Source organism: Cottoperca gobio, chromosome 1 (assembly GCF_900634415.1).
Source record: "Cottoperca gobio chromosome 1, fCotGob3.1, whole genome shotgun sequence".
NCBI classification, from domain to species: Eukaryota; Metazoa; Chordata; class Actinopteri; order Perciformes; family Bovichtidae; genus Cottoperca; species Cottoperca gobio.
Window position 1 is genome coordinate 14,539,023 of NC_041355.1, and position 26,622 is coordinate 14,565,644.

Here is a 26,622-nt window from a genome sequence, read left to right on the forward strand (position 1 = left end):
TACATTTTTGAGATGGTAAACAGCTGATTTAGGGGCACCCCTGGTAACTCACCTGGTAGAGCCCCCATGTATCATGGCTGAGTCCTTACTGCAGCCGTCCTGGTTCAAATCCAACTTCGCTTCATGTCATCACATCGCTCTTCCCCTTTCCTGTCTATCTTTAGCTGTAGTATTAAAGGCAACAAATCCAAAAAAAATCTTTAAATTTAAAAAGAAAACTGAGATCACATTCAATTAAGACACCAAGGTTTATAACAGTGTCCTCCACTTTAGGTCAAAATGAGCAGCAATCTTAAATTAATTACTAGAGATAAAGAGAGTCCACTCTTCCTGGACAGGGTGATCAACTGAAATAATAATGATAATATATTATACAAATTACAACAACCTTAGCCACTGATTGTATTCTACAGTCTCATACAGAAGCACCAGCGACTGAACAATGTTCCGCTTGTAGGCTGTTCTATAAATGTCCCTGCTGTGACTTTGCATACATACGGCAAATATTCAAAACATGACTTTTACAATGCAAGAGTTAATAGTTATAGAAGGTATAATTGGAACCTGAAGTTACATAAAGTACATGTTAAATGGAAGTGCACGTAAATATAACATGTATACAATAGATGCTGTGTAGCTTGCCTACGTAGATTAATATCAGCCAGTTTAGTTTTTACACTCTTGTCAGTGTAAAACAAACTATCCACTGGACTATCCATTATTACTAGACATCTAAAGGCAGAAAGGTGACATTAATATTGAATGAGTATTCATGTGTTCACCGTGTAGATGTCTACTACCACTTTCTTCTGCTCTATAGGTGACTAGCCATTGTTAAATCACCGCACGTGCATCCCGTCAGTCTCATGAGAGTTGACACGAAGAATAATACTTCTGATGTACAACCTAGAATATGAGCAGCCAGCTGGTTTTACAGGGATACAACCCACATCAACATTTTATCCCACGATTTTTACTTTTATAGCCACTACTGCAGTGAATTCACAGACTATAAGGCAACATTTGCCATTCTACGAACAAGATAAAAGCCCTTGTTGAGCTCACATATTAAGCTTATTTCTAGGGCGTCCCGGTTGCTCACCTGGTAGCACAGGCGACCCATATATAAAGGCTGAGTCCTTGCCACAGCGGCCACTGGTTCGAGTCCGACCTGTGGTCATTTGCCATATGTCGTTCCCCTTCTCTCTCCCCCATTCACAATCTGCACTTCTCACTATCATAAAGGCATGAAAAGCCCAAAAAATATAACTTAAAAGTGTATTTCTGTTCCATTTCACGTCTTTTGGTGAAATGAGAAGAGTTTGGAATGAGGGAGAGTCATCAACGCTCTTTTTCAATCCGAACATCTAAAAATCAGCAAAAAAGAAGAAGCTGTGTCTTGGTGTTCCAGTCTTCTCTTCTCTATAGTGCATCCTTATAAGATTGCACTCGAGTTCAAATACAGTATACAGCGAGTCCTTCTTTGGTGCCTGTAGATGGGCTTTCCACTTTTCGATTGAATTTCAGAGAAGGCTGAGTGTTGCCAGCTCAGTTTCGCTCAATACCTTCCCACACCTCGAGTTGCTTCTTTAAGCTGATGGCTGTCTCTCAGCGTGTGCGTGTGTGTGTGTGTGTGTGTGTTGTGTGTGTGTGTGTGTGTGTGTGTGTGTGTGTGTGTGTGTGTGTACTCGACTGCAGCTCACATCAAACACTTTACACCTCGCAAACATCGCTCAACACCCAAATCCCCCACAAAGGGTGTTGAGAATCACAGCAAACAATGGGAAGGTATTTACTCTTGGCTTATTATTTAGTTAGATTGGTGCAACCGCACAGAGAATAACATGAAGCCATTTTGTCATGGAGGGTTTTTAGTAGTGGCTCAATAATAAAATGGCATCATAATATAAACTACTGTTGGTATACTGCACTGTATAACTTTTGGGCATCCTATGAGAAAGAGAATCCTACAGTATTTAGAGATTTTCTGTCTCAATTGGGTCCTTTTAGGCGTTTGCAACAGTTGCTGTGTTAACTCTCATTGATTTTGTTCATTAATCCTATAAACTGTGTATAAGAAGTAGATGTATTCTCTCATTGGTTTGTGGAGTACGGTTTTGAAGCATCGAGTTTGCCGTTTTTGCCGTTGCCTTCTTGGTTTTTGCAACCAGAAGTGACACCAGAGGGTGGAGCAAATTATATTACATTAAGACATTTTTATCAGGAAAATGTTTATAAATCAAGTGAGAAGTCAGGTTATTTTCTTACTGACTTCTTTACAACCGTTCTTCTTTTTGCAACCAGTTGAGTCGCCCCCTGCTGGATATTAGAGAGATTGCAAGTGTAAGGCACTTCTGCATTGGCTTCACTTTTCAAACCTGTCCTGGCTCTCCGGTGCGGCTCTCCAGGTCAAAGGTCATTTAGCATATTGCTCATCAGGCCCCCCCATGTAGTGTGACTGACAGGACCCCATGCAGAGGATTCTTAGCCCAATTAGGATGTTTAGCCCAACAAGGCTGGCAATCACACTGTTCCTTTGGGAAATGTGTGTGTGGATAAACATAGTACTTTGTTTGTGTGTGTGTGTGTGTGCATGTGCGTATGCGTGTGCGTGTGCTGTCGCTCAGGTCTTGCACTGCTCCAATGCTCAGGGCTAATGGAGTGCTAATGTCCCTGGTGTGCCCTTGTTTACTGAACAGCTAAATACAGGAGGACAAGAAGAAAGCCTTTGCCTGCTTAAGCATGTCACAGCCTGCGATGTTGAATCACTGTTCTCATAACACTTTCTGCCTTTGCTCCCCACAATCCTCATAGGCTGTGCCTCCCGTTTGATCTAGATCACCCGTCATTTATTCTATTGATGTTCACCTGTTGCTTTAATGAAAACATCTGTTTTTCCTGACCAATGCGATTTGTATTGTAGAAACCACCAGACAATGTGTTCATTCAGCTTTTGAAATCAGGCTAATTTAATCCATAAAATATTAGTATGGTAAAAAGCAGTCTGGTATGCTAAATATGGGAAATCTAGGACCTCTGTGCGTCACCTCATTTAGGGAGACTCAGTGGTGCAAATTAAAACTTTGCTTGTACAGTGTCACTTATACTCTACCTTAGTGATTCTCAAAGTGGGGTCCGTGGCACTCTGCCAGTTTATCATGATATAAAATCTTGAATTTTTTATTATTATTTCTTTCAAATCTAAAATAGTTCAAAGATCACATTCTAATCTATCTATGACTATGACTATGTTCTATGTCTATCATTTCTTGAAAAGTTTGTCTTAAAAATGGCGTTGTAATTATATCTGCGACCAAATCGATCTCTTCTCCTCCTTCAGCCATTGTGGGTTGAAAAAAAACAGCTTGTAGAAATCTACACAAATTAGTTCATTCAAAGTTTGCTAGCTCTGCCTCTCAATAGTGCGTATCCAATCAAAAGACGTGCACGTGCTGACGTTATCGTACGCCTGCTAGCTGGCCCCGGTGTCGCCAACTCGAAATCTGATTGGTTAACGCCACAGTTTTGTTTCCGTTCACTTTAAGCGACAGGCGCCCGCACTGTTGATTCTGAAGGCCTAAGGGCAGATTTCTTGGACCCTGGCAACACATCATGGCTGAAATATGATTGGATAAAAGCTCTAACATAAAGGCCAGCCCTCCAAATCTCGATCTGCAGAGAGCGGAGAAGGCCTAGCTGGCCCTGATGGCCCACCACTGGTGTATTGCAACTGTTGCACAACAATTTCCCTCAGGATAAATAAAGTTCTATCTATCTATTTCTAATCTTTGTGATCACTCAAAGCGCTTTACAACACATGTCAGCATTCACCCATTCACACACATTCATACAGAGGCTACCATACAAGGTGCACATCAGCTCGTCGGTGGTGATAAACATTCACACACACACACACACACCTGGCCAACGATGTATGTGTGTGTGTGTGTGTGTGTGTGTGTGTGTGTGAATGTCTGATAATAATATCTAATATCTTTCATATACATTTCTACTGTGTTGTTCTTTCACTTAGTGTAAAAACAAAAAAGGGCCACGTTCAATTATTCCAAGAGGGGGGTTCCCAATATTTTTTAAGGGGTCTTTGGCTAAAAAACAATTGAGAATCTCTGCAATAAATACAGCTACATTCTATGTTTTTATTCTGTGTCTCTTTAGACAAATTCCTAATTTCTCCCTGTTCTTTTTCCCTCTATCAGTGACTGAAGGCAAAAACATGATCCCCATGGACCCCAACGGCCTGTCTGATCCCTACGTCAAGCTCAAGCTCATACCAGACCCCAAAAATGCATCCAAGCAGAAGACCAAAACTATCCGCTCCAACCTCAACCCCAAATGGAACGAGACCTTCACTTTGTGAGTAAATGCCTTCTTGTCACCTCTGTCCTACCAGAGGCTACACTACACTTTCAGACATTTAACAATATGACATAATTGTGAACGTCAGCAGTACATAACAAACGACTGAATCAGCTGTTTGTACTGATACATCTTCTAATGCTGATGTAATAATACAAAATATTCTGGTACTTCTACCACTATTCATGCTGGTGCTGCTGCTGTTACTACAGTACAACTACTACCCCAGGGGTCGGGAACCTATGGCTCTTTCGATAATGCAATATGGCTCGTTTAACATTTTTTAACATGATTAACAGGTAATAAATAATTATATTGTGTCATTTTAAAGTAAAAACATTTAGCAGCGGATTTGTTTTTAGTTCTCCCCTCTCTTTCCTCCGCTCTGTCTCTGGCTGTAGGTGAAGGTGTGTTCACACACGTGTGCGTAGGGGGCAGAGCCCCGCCCTTCGCGAAACCGAGCAGAGGAGAAACTGCACAAAGCAAGCAGTAGACCGGGGGGGGGGTCAAACTCAATCACAGGGAGGGCCAAACACGGTCCACATTTATTGAACAGGATACACATATTGGATAAAGTGCAAAAAGATATGGAACATATTTAAGTCAACTGCAAACGGATTGCTGAGCAGTTCAATTTTAATTTCTGAGCTGCAAAGTCGGCAAATGCGCTCAGTTTATGAGCAGAATGCGCGGTGGAGATGGTTTGTCAGTGTTTGGAAACACGCAGTGACCAAAGTTTCCTTCTGCATCAGAGTCTCCCACAGAAAGCTCGGCTTAGAAAGCTCTCACTACATCATACATGTCCGTGATCACACGGCAATGAAGCTGCAGGTTTAACAGTGAGATGCTTCGTTATGTCGCACAAACAGTCCAGCTCACATCGTCCCAGAGATCTGTCGTGTGTTTCCCTTTGCTTTCCAAAAACTTTCATTTCATTCACACATTTAGATACTTCCTCAAATGTCTCTTCCCGTGGTTGTGCCATGCATTGATGTAATTACCAAAACTGGCGGGCCAGTTATGACGGACATATGATATTTTCTCGCTGGTCGGATATAATTGCCTTGAGTTTGACACCCGTGCAGTAAACACTTTTATTTAATAAAAGAGCTCCTGTTCAATGCAACATTGATACTGCTATTAGTAATCGGAGACGTGTTATTCTTAAAAAATGCACGCATAAAGTTGCATTCAAATTTATATATTTTTATATATGGCTCTCAAGGAAATACATAAAAAAATATTTAGCTTTTATGGCTCTCCCAGCCAAAAAGATTCCCGACCCCTGTACTACCCCATCCCAATACACTATTACTAATTCACCAAATGTTTTTAGCTATCCTGCCTTCATCAGGGTGGTGTCTGTAGTTGTTTCTATTTCATTTTTATATAGCAAATTTCTTTTAAAATTGTTATTAATTTGACAAAATACAATAATTGCTGCTTTTGGATACAGAAATTTAGAAGGCAAATATAAATGACCGGAAGTACAAAACATACAATACTGTATAAGAACCAACTTTTCTAAATACTCTTTACCAAATGCAATATTGCGAATTATAACATATGACAATGAAGTGCAGTGTTTTCCAATCATGTGACATGTTTGATTTTAAAGGTTATTGTGACACATTTGTACCATCTCTGTGTTGTTTAGCAAGCTGAAGCCTACAGATAAGGACCGCAGGCTGTCAGTGGAGGTGTGGGACTGGGACCGCACCACCAGGAATGACTTCATGGGGGCCCTTTCCTTCGGCGTATCAGAGCTCATGAAGGCTCCAGTCTGTGGCTGGTAACGCTCACTTCCATGTTGTTATTGACCCTCATGTATTGTTTGAAATTACTCAGCGGGGTAGTTTGAAGCCCAACAGTTATGACACTCGCTCACACTCCCTTGCTATGAAATATGTTAATGAACACTTAAAGGCTTCATAAAACCAGTTGTTTGTATTCCTCCAAACATTTTAGTTTCACCTCCATTAGAATTAATTTGCAGTACTATTATACTATCACATTTTTTAAATTATCTCTGTCAGGTCATTTACAATCATTTTGAATGTGCCTCAGCCAATTCAAACTGATGGTTTACTACAAAAGCAATATAATACTGTATCATTTTGATGGTACTGTCTGCATAAGCACTAATAGCCATATTGGTCATAAATAGTAATAGCAAAAACTCCAAGAGACTGTATTAGAAACAACAATATGTGTAGCATTGACAGTGTATAAGCTTACCTCCTTTGCCTCTTTGAATCCAGTCAAATGCAGCTTACTGTACATCGAAGGTTCCCAGGAACACAGCGCCCTCTGAGGCACACAGTAGTCTAAGTTTAGGATGTTGCTATGGGCAGTAACTTGTTCTAGAAAGATTGGGAGCCACAGCAACAGTTGATTTTAATTTTTCACTTATTTACATGTAGGTTTGCTTCAATATGTGTGTCATGAATTGTAAGGAGTTGTCAAATACCCCAGAGGCAAAGAGAGGTTTCTCATAAACTACATCCAGGAGCTAGAGGTCAAATCAGTGCAAAAGAAGAATAGTGTAGTAGAAAGTATAGTTTCTCACAATGTTTTTCTTTGTGCCCATCCTTGTTCTTTGTTCCTCCCATCTTTCCTATCTTTCCTGTCTTCGCGTCTCGCTCTTCCAGGTATAAGTTATTGTGCCAGGAGGAGGGGGAGTACTACAATGTTCCCATCTCAGAGGAGGATGATGGAAATGAGGAACTCAGGGAGAAATTTGAGGTGAGGATTGTGCTGAAATATACACCAGTGCCATCTGTCTGTCTGTCTGTCTCGTAAACATGTACAATATATGCTGATCTATGTATTAAAATACAAACCTGAGTCATTGCTGTCGATGATGTGGTGATGCTGTATTTGCCACAGCCCTGCTGTGTGGGTAAGGCCACCTATCATACTCAGCCGTTAAAGGCGTTTTCCATAATTCACTGTAATTGGGTGAGTTTAATTATGTACTTGGCTGGTCCAGCCATTCTAAACTCTACAAGCATGTGCATTAGGATTTGGAAATGATATTGAATATTCACATCTCCGTAGCTACAGCTGGTAATTTTAAAAAATGACAATGTGACAGCTGCAGCTTTCAAAGACCTCTTCAGCTCGTGGTCTCTTTGCACTTGAAGAATTCACTTTCAGAGTTGTTAGCATTTTGTTCCTCCATCAGTGAGAGTTCAGACTGGAGTTGAATCAAAGCAGCAGACCGACAGCTTCTGAAATGTCCTTTTTCTTTCAGAGACAGCTGTGTTTTAATCTACAGTCATTTTCTTTGACAAAGACTTAGTTATTTGATGCGTGGCCCGTGATGTTTAGATACGGCATCCTGTTTTGAAATCGTTTTTCAAACGTTTGTATACTTCGTTAGTTAATAATCAGGCTAATTGCCGTCTGGGACAGTTGTTTTAATGGTGGTGAGATTGAAGGCATGAAATAAAATTGGACCTTTTTATTATCTTAATAAATAAAGCAACTTTTTTTTAATTATGCATTTCCAATTCATACAGTAGTATGTCAAGCTGCCAAATTAAAGATTGCATTTTTGTTAGCTAAACAACAGTCACAAATGAAAAATGTAGGTTTACATATAAAAAATAAACTAGCTCTCACTGCACAACACTCAGATTGTAGTTGTTTAGTTATTTCTGGAAGTTTTAATCAGACAAATGTAGTACTTTTGTAATTTTAGTGGCGAAATGTAATCTTGTTTTTTATAATCATTGACTTTTTGATGAATTCTTCTTCACTAAATACTGCTTAATGAGAATCTAACATGATTTATAGATCATTATCTTTGGATCAAATGGTAATGAAGTTCAATGATAATGATCATCATCAGACTAACACCTTTCCAATAATAAATTAAAAGTGTCTAAAATCATAGGTAAATCATAAACGCTCACCTTTTAAATGCCACCCCAGACACACATACACACACTGTACTGTAAAAGACCATTTTCAGCAGGAGGCCACTGATGAGACACTGTTTCCTTTTCCTTCATCCAATTTCCTGCATCGGTGTATCTGGCCCGCTGAGAGTGAAGCCGCTCTCTTTGTGCTCCTCTGATCGTCTGCCTCTCAGCGGGAGCCAAGGTTTCTGGAAGAGGCTTTTAAAAACATTTCTGCCACTCAAAGTGTAGAGTTGTGGGCAAAAGGAAAAAGAAGGGAAAGGTTAAGTCCCTGTAACGCATATCTGTATGGCAGAAACGTATGCTGGCGTATATGAAAATTTGTCAGAGTCCAAATACGTCCAATTTTTCATCGGATCGGAAAAGTGAACATATACAGATACGCATGTCTAACCTATTGATAGAGTATCACTTCCTAATACAAAATGTATCAGACGAATGCCCAACAAATGCATAACGTATACACAAATATGGCGTGTACAAAGTATCGGCAACACGCTGGTTTACGTTGATATAAGGCAGTGGTCTTCACTATTGTTTACGTGAGAGCCACATTGATAGGACAAAGTCAATAGGAGAGCCACTTTTACTGCAAAGTATGAAAAGCTACATCCAGTCATAAAAAGCACGCCTGTCACGCCTGTCATCCCACCCAGAACATACAATATGCCGCCAACCAATACATTCATTAAAAGCAGGATTACCTTAATACTGGGATGATGTTGTCAAACTCTGCAAACAATAGTTCAGCTGAAGCCAAAAAACAGTCTTTCACAATGTTTGAGTCTGAGAAGGTTTGCTTTCTCAAAAGATGCCTCAGTTAATCGTTCAGCTGTATTAGTTGTCCTGTGTACGAGCCTTTGTTTTCCAGAAACAGAAGAAGAAAGCTGCTCTATTTTATTTACTAATTTCTCTTCCAGGTGCGTAAATTTCGTTGAATTTTGGATGTTTAGAAACGCGGCTCCAGGTGACTTCTCTTGAAACCAGAGCGGGTCTGTTTGCACATTAAGCACGAAGGGTTCAACTCGTGGAGGACAAATACAAACTCCTCTGTCCACTTGTCTTGAAATGTCCTATGCTCGTCTTGTATGGCTCGTACCTTTCTTTTTTAACGGGAGCAGCTGTTGTCTGTCCACAAACCACATCTCCAGCATCTTCCGCTCGACTCCGCTGTGGTTTGATGCTCCAAAGACAAATCTTAATTTTCCTCGTTTGTCACGCTTTGTTTCTGTCCACCTGGTGTGCAACTATTTAATAAGAAAAATGTCCATATTCATAAGCATGCTTATGTTAACATATTTTTAATGAGCTTAAGTTTATTTATTTATATACTAGCCCACCATGTATCTACCCGTCCAAGAGCACATTCGCCATTGTAGTGCTGACAGACCGCCAAAACTGGCAACTCCGCAGTGAGTCAGTGTAGTGCTGAGTAAGTTTAAATATCGTGTTTCTAGTCTATATTTGCATCTTTTATCAATTATTATTATATATTATAACACCGCTGTGGAAAAGTTGGACGTATTTGGACTCTGACTAATTTTGAGCTACTTTTCATATACGCCGGCATGTTTCTGCCTTAAGATATTAAAAAGGTCAGGTCAAATTTGTAGAATGTATTTTATTTTGGTGAGAAAAGCACTTTTGTGTTATGCTGTTTGGCCCCACTGACACTGAATTTATTAAAGCCTTATACAGATGTATAAATGATAATAAATGTTAAAAAAGGGGTAAATTCTACTTTATTCCTCGTAATATTATATTTAGGTTTGCTCAAGCTTGATAACACAGAATGAAAACAAAGCCAGTGATGACATGACAACGGTCATTTTGTATCTCAATACGGGATGTGAGGATTATGTTATGATGTGGGAGGAACAGAAGTGTTGTTTAAGCCTGGAGAAGAGTCTGACCTCCTAGCGTCTTGTCTGCATTTTGATATAATAGTTACAGGTCCACAACTACATAATGGGGGTGTCGCGATATAATGGTATTGATGATACCGGGATATTTAAAAAGTGAAATATTGTTACCATGTTAGAAATACACATAAGATAATATTGTGTAAATGATCCAGCACCTCTTAAATCGTTTATTTCCATTCCTCCAAATCCCCACACACAAATGAGTGTCATTCCTTTGCCAGAAAAGAGACAAAACGCACAATAAACAAAGTAAGAAATGCACACAGGCTTATACTAACTGTACACCCACAGACTATGCAGCACACAGGTACTCCTAACCCTTTTGTAGTTTGTTCTCTAAAGAAACTATACTGTATGTTGTATACAGCATGCTGTCTGATTGTCATTCTGCAGATATAATACATCCTGTAATTCAAGCTGGAACTTGTACAACTACACCAGTGGTTCCCAAACTGTTTCTGCAGGGCCCCTTTTTTTTACATGTAGCTCTGCGCCCCCCCTGGGGGAACCACTGCACTACACAATGCTGTTTGGTATAACTTAGATAAAGGTAGTGCTTTTACTTATTTATTTAAAAAAGTTTTTCAGTCCCCAGGTCTTGTAGAAATGTTTCATCTACTTGACTTTATTCGTCTCGGGAATGTGTCACGTTCTCGCTCCTTTTTACCTCTTCCTAAGCCCCTCTGTGGTTCTCTCCTTTTTTCCCCCCTTAGCTTCCTGCTCCCTCCTGTGTGCTTGGTGAGACCTTTACTGTAAAAGTGCTTCTTCATCCTCTGTCACATTGTCATATTTAATGCAAGAGTTTCTCTCTTCCTCTCTCCCCTTCTTGCCCCCCTGCTCTCAGGATTGCCAAATTAACTTTAGTCTAAAGGTAGCTCTCCGCTCCTCTCTCCTCCTCTCCTTCTCTCCTCTCCTCTCTCCTCTCCTTCTCCTCTTCTCTCCTCTCTCCTTCTCCTCTTCTCTCCTCTCTCATTCTCTCCTCTCCTTTCTTGTCTTGTCTTGTTGTGGTGACATGTTCCTTCACCTCTCCTCATGTCTGATCATTTGCATGTGGTTCCAAGCTACTGCAAATGGATCCAATTTAGCAACCATTTGTTCTGGAGGTGGGTAAGGATTTTGTAAAAAGAAATAAAAAGATTAAACAAAAGCAATGGATATTTAGATGCTGTTCTTTTTTTGTACTGGGAAGAACTGAGAAAATGTCAGCATTTCTCCAATATACTTACTGTATGTGGATCATTGAGCCCTTGGGAAAAGGTGAATTGAGTGTCAAGTGTGAGTACATTCGCTCTTCTCTGTATTCTTATCGATTGTTAGTAAATCCTGACACTGTACCACACGCAGTTCATGGCTATACATTTGTGCACCTGTGTGTCTTTGTATTCAGTTTGTGTGTTTTGATCCCTCTGCCTGTCAACATCGTGTGTGCTGCTTACATCATTGCCACTAGAGGTTTAACCTGAAAGTATTAATTTAACTTATGTCATAACTTGCTTAAGCTTTACCTGCCTTATTTTCTACTTCTCACTTCACATTTAGATTTACTGGGATATTATGGACTGCAGAAGTATTCCACACTTGATAAAGAGAAACAAAACAAATGTTGACCACTAGATGGCAGCAGTGCACTGAAATACATCGACAGACCATTTGTCAGACCAATGTCAGAACATTGAGCAACTACTCTGTGTGTGTGTGTGTGTGTGTGTGTGTGTGTGTGTGTGTGTGTGTGTGTGTGTGTGTGTGTGTGTGTGTGTGTGTGTGTGTGTGTGTGTGATTCACTTGCTTGCGAGGTAACAGATTTTTTTCCCACCCACAAATTGTCACCTTGCTTCTTCTTCTTACTTGACGATTTGATTTCTACACCTCATTCAAATGATCCTGATTCTCACTCGCATTTGTAAATTCTGTTTTTCCGTTCTACTTTTATTCATACCATTTTCTCGCTGGAGTTAAATGCAGGGTTTTCAAGGAAATAATGCACATGGCGGTCAATTAACTTATCACTTAGTTTGTGATAGATTAATAGATCCTGTTTTTTCTCTCCTGATACAGATTTCTGCATTGGAATATTTTTTCTGTAAGGTAACATGAGGCCAGGGATTGCTGTGGCACTAAACACTGAAACAGAGGTCCACCAAGGCTGAATGAAAGTAACAGAAAGCAGAAAACACTGCTTTTATAATTACATTGACTAAGTGGAATGTGGAATCTGCCATTACCTGATCCACCTATACAGAGCATCCCTAGTTAAAATCCAACATTGACATTATTAGTATAATTTCTGCATCTTCATTCATATTCTCTTTATGTGTCTGTGTGTACGAGCTGCACTCTGTGGATCAGCCCTCAACTATCTGCGTTTGAAAGTGTCTTGGTTGAGTCAGCTGTTGTGGCTCACACCTATACTCCAGTGTACTAAGTGAGCTGGCCCTTTTGGCTCCCTTCTCCCTGTGGTTTCAGGACCAAGCAGTTGTGGAAGACTCTGATCAGGTGTGTCTGAGAGGGAGGAAGTAAGGCTGCTGCTCGCTCGGCTCGGTCAGGCTCTTTTCATTGGCTAAAGCTTACAGGTGTGCTGTGATCTGGTGTGTTCTGCTCTGCTTTGCGTTGCGTTTCGCTGCTGCTCTCCGTGAATAAGACTATAGTTTATGCCATTAACCAAACTAAAGCTGCTCAGCATTAGTTGTCTCAAGTAAAGTGTATTTTTGTTCATAATATGGTGAAATAGTCTGAATTGGGATACACAAATGAATACTTAAAGGAATACCTCATCACCCCGTGTTATCTTGAACTTTTGAAGATGGAGAAAACGGATGTTTTGATAAAGGCCCGTGCAGCATGTGGGTGTAGATCGGTGTCGAGGATCGGCATGAGTTTGGATCTGTGTTTGGCCTTGGCTGAGTGTGAATACTAGACATGGTAATCTTGGTTTGTTCTTGTGCAGACAGGTAATAAAAAGCAGTGTTTCAAAAGGTATGAAAAATGATATTGTATTTGATCGTTATTTAGCATTCAGACTGCCATGAATTTGTTTATGTTTCAGCATAACGCATTGTAGTTTTCTTCTTGGGAGCATCTTGCTATACTGGAAGATTACGCATGACTTTGGCATGAAGGAAGTGCATAGAGGGAGAATCCTTATGCGTCTTTGTAAATACAGGTGAACATGAGAGAATCTTGTCTGGACCGGATATGCATGCACACACTGTAGCAAAGTATCCTCCTCTTCATTACTCCAGCAGCCATGCAACTTTCCTCATGAATCAGTGCAGTTGTGAGGCTTTGACGTTTAGCCTTTTCCTTTACTACACAATCAGATGTAAGAGATGTAGTGCCTAAAATAATGTTGAGCCTGTCGAAATATGTAAAGTGATATGCAACCACAAGATACATTGTCCCTTAAACACATTGCTGTATTGATGTTTCAAGCATGTCTCATAGATTAGTTTGGTCTTTATTAAAGAAACACATTTATTTTAGTTTTTTCTATCCTTTAATATAAATTGCAACGTTTTGGTGTTTTTACTTCCTGTTTTCATTCTAAGCGTTCCTCTTTAAAGCCAACAAGAACAGTTAATACTGAGGTTTTCAGTTATTTACTAACACATTTGAATAATGTGCCAAGATAAAAGAAAGACATGTCAGTGTATCTGCTTGTTTGCCACAGTTCAGTACACTTTATTAAATTGTATTTGTTTGTATGGAGCCATTTCTTGTGTGTATCTGCTCCACACCGCAGACTCATTTCACTTCATGAATTTTCAATTCTGCTTATCAATCAGTGTATCGGGGCTGTGGGTGAGCAAATGAGCCGTGTGAGTGTGTGAGCACATGTGGAGGTTTTTAGGAATGAAATTCAAACAAATGAAATACTTACGCGTATGATAATGACTCTAGTGGTAAAAAACAAACAGAGAAAATTGGATCCGTTGGTGTGTAAGTGTTTCCCACGAATAAGCTTCGTAAGTTTACCGTTGGTCCAGTATCTTTTTAACAAACTTTATGCCTAAAATATCTCAAAACAAGGTCCACATTTTAGCATCTGAACAACACATTGAAGCTTTATGTTGTGTGTGTTACTCATAGTTTAAAATGTGTATCTCTAACACACCACCCTTTTGTTCCCTGAGAGCAGAAAGCCAAGTTAGGCCCAGGTAAGAAGATGATCAGCGAGACGGACGACAGCCACTCCAGCCAGCTGCCTTACATCAGCCTGAACCAGGTCAAACTCAGCGACTTCTCCTTCCTGGCTGTGCTCGGGAAAGGGAGCTTCGGCAAGGTGAGGCAGCTCTAAAACACATTTGTGTCACTGTCACAAAACGAGATCTAGAGGAAGAAGAAAAAATAGGTTATACAAAGCTCTTTTCCTACCTTTCTCTTTCCCTCGTGTCTGTCGCTCTAAAGGTCATGCTGGCAGAGATGAAGGGCACTGAAGAGCTGTACGCAATAAAGATCCTGAAGAAGGACGTGGTGATCCAGGACGATGACGTGGAATGTACCATGGTGGAGAAGAGAGTCCTGGCCCAACAGGACAAGCCGCCCTTCCTCACACACCTCCACTCGTGCTTCCAGACTGTGGTAGGTAAAATGCTCCTGGACACACATCAGGACAAGTCACGCCAGGTCAGGTCAGATTAATTCATGAAAGGCTTTTAGCCAAACAGCTTAGTCATAAAGTGTTGTTGAGAGCAGTAGAGGACGTGTATGACAAGTACACCCCAATTAGAAGGCAGAGGTTTGTGCGCGGGTATACAAAATGATGTGGCTGTACGTGCATGCACGTGTGTATTCACCTTGAGTCATACCAAAACCAGACCACACAACCTGAGAGCACATACTGTATGAGCGAAGAGACGTGCACTCGTAAATATGTGTATTTCCTACACACACACACACACACACACACAGCCTATTCATAGAAGTGAATTGTGCTTCCTTAAATAAGAACAGACACAAATGCAGACGTGGGTACCCACATGCATACAAATAAGTATGTGTACACTTGCATAAAGTAATTTTTTCTCTTCTTACTCTTTCCTTGTTAAGCTTTAGATCTACCTTGTATTTAAGGAACCAAAACCAATATATACACACACACACACACACACACACTCATGCACAAAATCAAGTCTTCCTTTCTCCCATGTATGTCTACTAATTCATAGTCCAGTATATCTCCTACTGCTCTGCTTTAACACCTAACCATAATGGAACTGTCTAAATCCTGAGCCAAATCCTCTTCCCATTAAGTTCATTCATTCATTTTGGAGCTTAATTGTCTTGGAGAATCACTCAAAGTGTAACAATGCCAGCAATAGTAGCAACAGCAGCTGCTGGGCTTAGTGGCAGTGCATCAAGCTGGCATAGAGTGATGGTCTGTAGGCAGGTGTTGTCCTGTCATGTAAAATTTGGCATTTTGACATGACCCTTTCAAATGTCACCAGTTAGTCATTCTGCAGTGTTCAAAGAGTAGTTCAGCAATTCAGTATTGCACCTCCATAAAGTTAGAGGACCAGGGAGAGACAGTTTACTTAAAAATTGATAGAGCAAAGGCTGAGATTTTGAGGTAATGCATTTTTTTTAACCCAATTAAGATATACACATGGCAGCCATGTGAATATTTTCATGCCCCACTCCTCCCATATATAGTCTCAATATGAAAGAAATCTACCAAGCCGATGGTTTGCGCTGGATATTAAATGAACGTCTATTTGCAGTTATTGAGGCCGAACTATAGCAGCTGATTAGAGCTGTAGCACCAGCAGGCAGAAAGAGGAAATAAGAGGTGACACAGCTTGGTATCACTCATAGCATATTCATGAACACACACACACACACACACACACACACACACACACACACACACACACACACACACACACACACACACACACACACAAGTTCACGGTTAATTCTCCCACATACAAAACCATAGTGACTGACTTACTCTCACACTTTCACAACCTGTCTAGAATTTCCACAATTTCTTTGCAGACTTTCTTTTAGAATAAAAGAAACCTTGCCAGCAACGTTGTATTGAGAGAGGTTTTGAGAAACGCATCCAGCAACATCCAGCCGAGAATCTTTTGTGACCCATTATCGAGTGAAAACAGCACCGTGTCCACGAGAAAAAAAGACTAAGTTGAATGTGAGACGTACAGAGATCCAGATAATGTGTTGAGTGCATTTTGCTCAAGGCACCGTTATCTTACTGCTGTGAGGGTCAGAGCTTTCACAAGTCCAGAGATCTCTCTTTGTCAAACCTAATGGGAGGTTAGCTTTGCCACCAGTATGGGTCTGTTGCTATGTGAAGTAGTCGGTTTGTGTTTGGCTGGTGAGGGACTGTCAAACACAGCTGGACCAGGGTCAGGCCAAACTTGTCATGGGCAGTAAGGGACCAGCACTATCAGACGAAGAGAATATCTCCTGACAGATGTCTGTGTTGAGTGTTTTCTTTTTCCGTGATGCGCTTTGTTGTGGGCTTTTTAGGTCACCTTGTCATGGAAGGTGTAGCCGCAACGAGGGAATGACTCAGACAGCAAGATTAGGGGAGGCTGCAACGCTGACTGCAGCACTGTCAACAGCAATGTAGAAAAGTTGTGTAATTTTGCAGCTTTTGTGCAACTTTTGTCGTTTTCTTGTGCAAAATATTGATGTTGCATATTTTTCTCTCCCTAAACCGTCTCTTCTATTCCCTCTATCTCTCTGACCACAGGACCGTCTGTACTTTGTCATGGAGTATGTGAATGGGGGAGACCTCATGTACCATATCCAACAAGTGGGCAAGTTCAAGGAACCTCAGGCAGTGTAAGACATGTCCAATTTACTAGCAACACATTTTCTACTGTCTATTTCATGTTCATTTTAGTTTAAGATAACTATTATTTGAGTTTTCTAAAACGTCTTTGCATGGTGCTACCGAGGTAAAAAGTGAATTTTTCTTACACGAATGCTGCATTATTACTGCAGCAAGAATGTGTAGTAAAATGACCTTCTTGTAAAAAGTGTGATATATCTGAATTATTTTCTGGAATACAGCAGAGCTGTAAGTGTTCTGCACGTAAAGTTTCCTTGTGTTTTAAGTCTGTAAATGCGTGGTTGTTATTGCAGGTTCTATGCAGCAGAGATCGCTGCTGGCCTCTTCTTCCTGCACCTTAAAGGAGTCATCTACAGGTGAGTCTTAACTAGTTTACAAAACAACTGCTGTTCTTCTAATTCATTGGCTGTATTTAAAGTTATAATCAGAAATGTTGTGATATAATACATTTATCATGCACCGAAATCGAAAGCTTTTGCATCTGTTTTTTGTCGTTGTCTTTTTTGTTTGTGATAAATACTATAGGAATTAGAAGTACTTTGGCAGTGAAATTCTAAAATAAAAGTCTGCACCTACAAGGATGTTTTGAATGTCTGTGTGCTTCCTCAGGGATCTGAAGTTGGACAATGTGATGCTGGACTCTGAGGGACACATCAAGATTGCTGACTTTGGCATGTGCAAAGAGAACATGGCAGAAGGAGTGACGACGCGCACCTTCTGCGGCACTCCAGACTACATAGCCCCAGAGGTAAGGCTGAACATGGAGAGATGTGCGCGCTGCGTGTGCATGTTTTGATGCATGAGGTCATCTCTGTCACCGTCTGGTCTGAGCCTGTCACCCTTGTGATCCAGATTAAGGTCACTGCCTCAGGATACAAACACACACACACACACACACACACACACACACACACACACACACACACACACACACACACACACACACAAGCACTCATGATGTAAACATTTCAAACTGACAGACACCCAGTGTGTCTGCTGGCAAGTCAAAACATAACCCATCCAACATACAAGCTGTGGTCTCTGTCCCAATGGGTTTTCTCCTCGGAGTAAGTTTCATCCTCTATCAAAAATGTTGTTTTGATCAGTTTTGGCAATAATTATTTTATTCAAGACAAATCCACTTTCCCCAAAATTTCCCCTTGCCTTCTGTGTGATCACGATTGGGGTCATTTTGCCAAAACTGACTAGTTCATTCACTTCCAGCATTAACACTGTATGTCCATTTATTAACTATTTCTGTGCCACTTGTTTCTAACAAGCCTCTTACTGTTCATCAACTGATATGGCAACTGCGTATCAATTAGACTGGATGGCAAGAGGTGTGGACAGGATGAGTCCAAGTTGACTGATAGGATGGTTGACAAGCCCACTGATGCCTTACTCAGAAATGTAAATACATTGACCAATTTAAAAACACAATAATCTATGAATACGCTTTTATTTTGTTTGCTGCATTGTAACAATCGGTTTAACAATCAAAAAGGTAAACCATCTCAAAGAGAGGAAGTGCAATCCCCATTGAGTTGCTAAACTGAAGTACTGCCTGTGATTAATGGGATCTGAAGTGTCCTTAATTCAATGTTGTTAATCTATTTTTCAGTCCCTCCTAATTTCACCCAATATACTAAGTAGGAAATATCTGATGCTACAGCTTGCAGCTGTTTATACTTAATGTACTGATTTTGGTTTTTCCAGCTCCCTAGCCATTATCAGTTAGTTGTTTCCATTTAATGGTGGGCTGGGTTATTGATTCCCTCTATAAAAAAACCCTCTGACAGTCAGGGAGGTTAATTTCGCCCAACAGACACAGGGTGAACATGCTGTGACCATTCAGAGTCAGACTGACACTAATGTGCTAGTCAGGGACGACACAGCAGGGGGAGAGAGCGGCTACTGTTACCATAGCACTGTGAGCCAATGCACACATTAAATGTCACTCACTTTGTGCTAAGTCCCATACACACACATGATGTCACATAGCCACATGCATGACAGCATCACATGCAAGCACAATTCTGCATACACAGATATCTACGCATACATTCTTTCAATACACACACAAACCCCATCATGCACACGCTTGAACACACACTCCAAAACTCTCATACGTGGAGGCTGACCTTAAAGGTTCAATATGTAATTCTGAGCCACATGCTGTTAAGAAATAGGGGGCAGTATTGAACTTGAGCTAACGGCTAACTGAAGCTACACCGTTTCCCGGGGCTGCCAACAGCTATACACTCAGTGAAACAGCCTCCTGACAGCTGTGAGGACGTTTTCTCGATTTTGCCATTTTATTCAATAAAATAACTATAAAACAGACTTGAACATGGCTGTAATATTTACTGTACAAGCGAGTCAGACAGATCTACTTCTTCTCCCTCTGTACTGAGGGCAGACTGGAGCTACAGTGACTCACTATCACCTCTAGAGGAACAAGTTGTATTACAAGACTGGACGGAGCCGAACTGTCAGTTAGCATGCTAACTTCAGTAGATATCTCGTCTTTGACATACCGTCAACACTGTTACCTCTACACATTCTGTTGATAATGTTAGTTAATTTTTTTCAAATGTTTTAAGTTTATTAAGCCCTAACATATCTTACACATTCAACATTTTAAAATGCTCTCACGGTGGTTACATTTTCAGAGATAATCGATGGGAAGTGCTCCTCAAAATGTGTGTGACAGGATCAGTGCAGCTTTTATATCAATCATGAACAACTATATTTTCAGAGTTTTGTTATAGGCCTTTAGTCCATCTCTGACATTTGAATACAGTTTCCAAACCTCACATTGACCTGTGTAGGTGTTTGGACTTTGGAGCTCCTCTACCTTTCTGAAGGGACATTTTTGGCTTCATTATGTAGGTTAATCAGTTAGTGGTTAGGGAAGAAACAGGTGCTTACACTTTATATGACGCCCATGTCTATATTGCATTATAAACATACTTGTAATGCATTATTGTCTGTTTATAGCACTGTGATTGTAGTTATAAACAGTCATAAATAATGCTTAATAACAATAATCATAACACATTATAAAGCATTTTATAATGACTTATAGGAGTATCAAGTATCATAATAATTGGTGGTCACTCACTGACACCTTATTTTGCAAGTATCATAGTGTATTATAATTCCCATAGTTGAAATTTGTTTTATAATGCATTATAATCATTGTTATTATGCAATATGATGTGATGTTAAGTTACTCTAAGTGGTCATTGTTTGCTTTAAGTAAACAAAATGTTTTAAAATAATTTTCACTGAACTTAAAGCAAACAATGACCATTTAGAATAATTATAATCTTACAGTGATGTATAACAACTGTGGAAATATAATACTATACAATATTACGTTGGTGGGTTCCTGTATGTTTGTATCAGAGTATGTGTGAGATAAGAACAATATTTTTCATTCTTCTCTTTGTCACACACACTCCCCCACGTGCCCATTACTCACGTGGGGAGTACATTTCTTTGTAGCGGTGGGCTCCCTGGTTGTCAGCGCTAATGTGACAGAATGCAGTAGTGCTCCTGTGCGTCGTCGGCACACACACACACACACACACACACACACACACACACACACACACACACACACACACACACACACAGGTGCTGGAACACAGTTTTCTCTGACCTATATAGCCAGTCATTGGAAGTTCCTGTCTGGGAGGAATGCTCACACTAATGTGAATTTACACCTCAATGACTTTGACACAGAGAGGAAGAGATAGTGAGGACGGGAGAGAACAGAAAGGGAACGCAAAGGCGACATAAGGTATTAACGGTAAGGAAAAGAGCAGAAGGGGACAAGAGTAGCCGGACAGTGAAGGAGAGAAAGAAAGCAGGGGTTGAAATGAGACAGTGGCCTAATGATGGCTCTGTGTGGCCTTTCAGCAGAGCATTTGAAGTTGTCTAGCTGTCTGACACAGGCCATTTCCCTCTAAGCCCGAGTTGATCCCCACTGCAGCGTGGCATTAGGAGGCATGGGTGTCCACTTCCCTGCTCAAACCACTCTGTGGGCTGAAACAGCGGCTGGGGGGTTTGTAGTGTCAGGATGATTCAGTCCAAAGTTAGTCATTGATGATGTGCCGGTTTTTTAGATGTTCATTATAAAGAAACTGAGCAGGTGGTCCTCATCGAAGTGTTGATGTGCTATAATTCAGGACTGGAGAAGCAGTATAGGAGTTCCAGCACAACTTCACCTGCTTCCAAGGTGCATGGAGAAAAACTCCAGCAACACTTATTTATCCAGAACAACTTTATTGTTAGACTTTATAATCCAGAACTGAGAGAATGTACTCGTGTAGTATATTGCACTTTCACAACCAGCATTGATATGTACAAGAGTGGTTTGTCTGGGACATTTTAATTTAATGAAGGAATGTAATTCATTTTGAACAGAAAGTTAACTAAGTTCTCGCACAGACTTGAATTGCATATCGCTCATTTATAATTAGACACAATTATTTAGCTTAAGGCGTCCTGACCAGGCACGATTCAGGGTTGTTTAAAATGCACAGGTGTAATTCCAGTTTTGTTGTTGAATAATGATTGTGGTCCTTATTACTCAAAAGGTTTGAGGGTTAGGAAAAGAAACCCCTTAGTTAAAGCGGAGTTGTCGTCTGGCAACATGGCCTTGCAGTGGCAGCTCCAATTTTAAATTATTCACTAATTACAGAGCGTTGAAACCAGTGTTTTCAGATCAGCTCTATTAGTAGTCAACAAACTCACTTCAGCTGCATTTGGAAAACTGAGTGAGATGTGAGAAAAAGTCAGGGCGGGGGAGACAGAGGTGAAGAAAATAAAGTGAGAAGGAAACAGCAAATGAGACAGAAATCCAAAGTGCACGAACATGCGAGCATCTTCCAAAGAAGTTGGCAGCCAAGAAAAAGTTTACTTCTCTCCCAGATTATTAAAAGATTCAGTAGAGATATAATTTATCTTCTTCACATCCTTCAGCTTGATAATTTAACCTTCCTCTCCTCTCCTCTCCACTGCCTCAGGGCTACAAATGCATATTTTCTTCTCTGATGCAAGTAGTCTATACATCATACTACATGTGCATGCCACAACAATGTATTTTCCCATGTTGTGTTATTTTTAATTAACATCATTAGCTTATGTCAAAACACAACTGAAAATAAATACATGATGCATGCAAATAAATATTTTATTCTGAACTGATATATTATATGTATATGTATATATATATATATATATATATATATACATATATACATATGCCATACATAATATAAAGTATTTTTAGATCCAGCAGAATGTAGCAAATTGCAGGAAAATTAACAGAAATGTGTTATATTGGGTTTTGAATGTATATGTAATAGTGCAATAAGTATACTAATATGTGACAAGTTGTGAATGAGTGAATTCCGTTATTGAGAAATTGCGTGTAACCAATTGGGAAAACAAAAAAAGGGTAATATCCTTAGTGAATGAAACCAACCACAATAGGCACATAAAGTCGTGAGAAATGCTTTGAAAAACAGCCCATTAAAGCTCGGCCTGATGTATCTGCTCCATAGCACACACATTCCTCAAAGGGATCTGACAACAACAAGGAGGCAGATATTCACGCAGCCCCCTGTAACAGTGTTGGTCATGAGGGTGCTGTAGTGTTCAACCATACTGTTTCTGTATGGAGGACAAGGTTTAGAGAAGCAGAGGTGGTACTGTGTGTGTGTAGTGTAGTGAGGAGAGTAGCCTTGAATAGCTAGCAGTCTGATCCACAAATGTCATATTGCATTAGGCCTAAAGTGAGAGAAATGTCTGCAGCGATGCCCATGTACACGCACTAAAACACACATACACAAACGCAGACTGCTCAAGCAGGTACACAAATAAACACAGATGCACACAGATACTCAGGCAGGCATATAAAATACGTTTTGACTGAACAAGATATTGTAGAACAAATATAATCGGAATCAAAGGTATATGAAAAGGAATGAATTCAATGAACATTCACTGCACACAAGTATGTACTGCAGTGAATCAGAGCAGCTGTACTGGCCAGAGGCGTTCATACAATAAAGTAAAACAATAAAGAACTAGTACAAAATAGTGGAAAGCTGAAGATGTAGACTCAACATGCTGGTTCAGAGCGCGAAGGTCACCGTGCTGGAAACTGTAAATGTCCGCTGGTGTTGTTGCAGACAGGCGATGGGTGGCAAGGGCAGAGAGTCACTTCAGCGTCACATTAGTGCAGCACTGTGCACGATGGCCTGAAACTGATCTAAACAGTCGCTTTTTACTGAACTCTAATTGTCCTCTGCCTTCTTTCTTTTCTCTGTTTTTTTTGTCTCACTGACTCTGAATCTGACTCTTCCACCCTCCTCTGAATTTTAAGTAGTTAGTAACAGAATTTTTATTTTTTATATATATATATCTCGAATCTATAGATTTTTTTTCTCCAGAAAAATCGAATATATTGATTTGAAGATTGTATCTGTTCTCGGGTAGCTTCAACGACCAAGACTGGAGATTTGTTTTGCCTGAAGCTAGGAGTCACAGCTATGCTAGTAGATGTTTTGTTGGTATTACTTTGCATTTAATAAATCATTTAAACTTGTAGTATCTTTTGAAAATAAAATGTCTTCAGATACTCCCTTTCCTCTTTTTTTCTCTCTTTCTGTTTCTTTTCCTTTCTGTTTCTTTTCCCATGACACAAACCGACATGAGGCTGGACATATCCCTACTACAACGACCTGATGTGTCTACATGCTTTACATGCTTAAATCCCTTATTGCACATGGTTTTGAAAGAGAGACTGTGAGGTCAAATCTCAGTGACACAACGTAACAAATATGCCACATTAGGTCGTCAAAACGAGATGTCAACCATTGGCCTAGTTAACCATGTCATTTCGAAAGTGTTTCCTCTTAGCGAAAAAGGTAGAATATTAAACAGTTCTTCACATCCAATATATGGCTTGTGTTCTATTTTTGTTTGGAGATTAGTAGAAAGATCGAGTATATCTGTTTCCCAGTGAGGAAGTTCTGCCTTCAGTTTACAACGATATGGAGTCATCCCTTCTCAAACATATTGAAGTATTTCAACAGAGGCAGCACAACGGCAACATCTTATGTGAAAATCAATCTTCAGAGTCCATCCATCCATCCATCGTCTACCGCTTATCCGGGATCGGGTCGCGGAGGCAGCAGTTCCAGTAAGGAATCCCTTCTCCGAGCCACATCCTCCAGCTCCGACTGGGGGATCCTGAGGCGTTCCCAGGCCAGTGAGGAGATATAATCTCTCCACCGAGTCCTGGGTCAGCTGGACGTGCCTGGAACACCTCCCTAGGGAGGCTCCCAGGTGGCATCCTTACTAGATGCCCGAACCACCTCAACTGGCTCCTTTCAACGTAAAGGAGCAGTGGCTCTACTCTGAGTCTCTCACGGATGACTGAGCTTCTCACCCTATCTCTAAGGGAGACGCCAGCCACCTGTCTGAGAAAACCCATTTTGGCCGCTTGTACCTGTGATCTCGTTCTTTCGGTCATGACCCAGCCTTCATGACCATAGGTGAGGGTAGGAACGAAGATCGACCGGTATATTGAGAGCGGTAAAGTGACTGTAGTACCGCCCCCGCTGCTCCGATTCTCCGGCCAATCTCTCGCTCCATCATCCCCTCACTCGCGAACAAGACCCCAAGGTACTTGAACTCCTTCACTTGGGGTAAAGGCTCATTCTCTACCCGGAGTAGGCAATCCACCGGTTTCCTGCTGAGAGCCATGGCCTCAGATTTTGAGGTGATGATCCTCATCCCAACCGCTTCACACTCGGCTGCGAACCGATCCAGTGACTGTTGAAGGTCACAGACCGATGATGCCATAAGGACCACATCATCTGCAAAAAGCAGCAATGAGATCCTCAGGTCACCGAACTGCAACCCCTCTCCTCCATGACTACGCCTCGATATCCTATCCATGAAAATCACGAACATGATTGGTGATAAAGCGCAGCCCTTGCGGAGGCCAACATTCACTGGGAACAAGTCCGACTTACTGCCGAGTATCCGTACACAACTCTCGTCTTGGGCGTAAAGGGATTGGATGGCCCTCAGAAGTGACCCCCTCACCCCATACTCCCGCAGCACCCCTCACAGTATCACCCGGGGGACCCGGTCATACGCCTTCTCCAGATCCACAAAACACATGTAGACCGGATGGACATACTCCCAGGCCCCCTCCAGGATCCTTGCGAGAGTGAAGAGTTGGTCCGTTGTTCCACGACCAGGACGGAATCCGCATTGTTCCTCTTCAATCAGAGGTTCGACTACCGGCCGAACCCTCCTTTCCAGTACCTTGGAGTAGACTTTACCAGAGAGGCTGAGAAGTGTGATACCCCTGTAGTTGGCACACACTCTCTGGTCCCCCTTTTTAAATAGGGGAACCACCACCCCGGTCTGCCAACCCCTAGGCACTGTCCCAGACTTCCACGCAATGTTGACGAGGCGTGTCAACCAAGACAGCCCCTCAACACCCAAAGCCTTCAGCATTTCTGGACGGATCTCATCAACCCCTGCGGCTTTGCCACTGTGGAGTTGTTTGAATACCTCAGTGACTTCCATCAGGGAAATTGACTATGATCCCCCATCAGCTTCCAGCTCTGCCTCTACCATAGAGAGTATGTTAGTCGGATTCAGGAGTTACTCAAAGTGCTCCTTCCACCGGCCGATAACCTTCTCAGTCGAAGTCAGCAGGGTACCCCCTTGCTGTACACAGCTTGGATGGTTCCTCGATTCCCCCTCCTGAGGTGCCGGATGGTTTTCCAGAAGCACCTTGGTGCCGACCGAAAGTCCTTCTCCATAGCTTCTCCGAACTTCTCCCACACCCGCTGCTTTGCCTCTGACACGACAGAGGCTGCCGCCCTTCTAGTCCTTTGGTACCCTGCAACTGTTTCCGGAGTCCTCCCGGATAACGTAACCCGGAAGGACTCCTTCTTCAGTCGGACAGCTTCCCTGACCACCGGGGTCCACCACGGTGTTCGAGGATTACCGCCCCTTGAGGCACCTAAGACCTTGAGACCACAGCTCATCACCGCAGCTTCAGCAAAAGATGTTTTGAACATCGCCCACTCGGGTTCAATGCCCCCAACCTCCACAGGGATGTCTGAAAAGCTCCGCCGGAGGTGTGAGTTGAAGATCCCCAGGACAGGGGCTTCCTCCAGACGTTCCCAGTTCACCCGCACTACCCGTTTGGGTTTACCAGGTCTCTCCAGAGTCTTCCCCCACCCCTTGATCTAACTCACCACCAGATGGTGATCAGTCGACAGCTCCGCCCCTCTCTTCACCCGAGTGTCCAAAACATGCAGCCTCAGATCAGATGATATGATTACAAAATCGATCATTGACCTTTGGCCTAGGGTGCTCTGGTACCACGTGCACTTATGAGCATCCTTATGTTCGAACATGGTATTTGTTATGGCCATTCCATGACTAGCACAGAAGTCCAACAACAAACGACCGTTTGGGTTTAGATCATTGAGGCCCTTCCTCCCAATCACGCATCTCCAGGTGTCTCCAT

The 26,622-nt window shown here is 41.5% G+C and overlaps 1 protein-coding gene across 2 annotated transcripts in view; it reads left to right on the plus strand.

Annotated features, from left to right (window-relative positions):
• The window catches only part of prkcaa (protein kinase C, alpha, a), a 154,441-nt gene that overhangs the window by 98,601 nt on the left and 29,218 nt on the right, over window positions 1-26,622 (plus strand). For both annotated transcript variants that reach the window (XM_029435608.1, XM_029435694.1), the window contains exons 6-13: window positions 4,218-4,374; window positions 6,035-6,169; window positions 7,029-7,122; window positions 14,364-14,507; window positions 14,633-14,806; window positions 16,944-17,035; window positions 17,339-17,401; window positions 17,655-17,793. In XM_029435608.1, coding sequence (XP_029291468.1) covers window positions 4,218-4,374; window positions 6,035-6,169; window positions 7,029-7,122; window positions 14,364-14,507; window positions 14,633-14,806; window positions 16,944-17,035; window positions 17,339-17,401; window positions 17,655-17,793 — 998 coding nt within the window. The remainder of the gene's footprint in view (window positions 1-4,217; window positions 4,375-6,034; window positions 6,170-7,028; window positions 7,123-14,363; window positions 14,508-14,632; window positions 14,807-16,943; window positions 17,036-17,338; window positions 17,402-17,654; window positions 17,794-26,622) is intronic.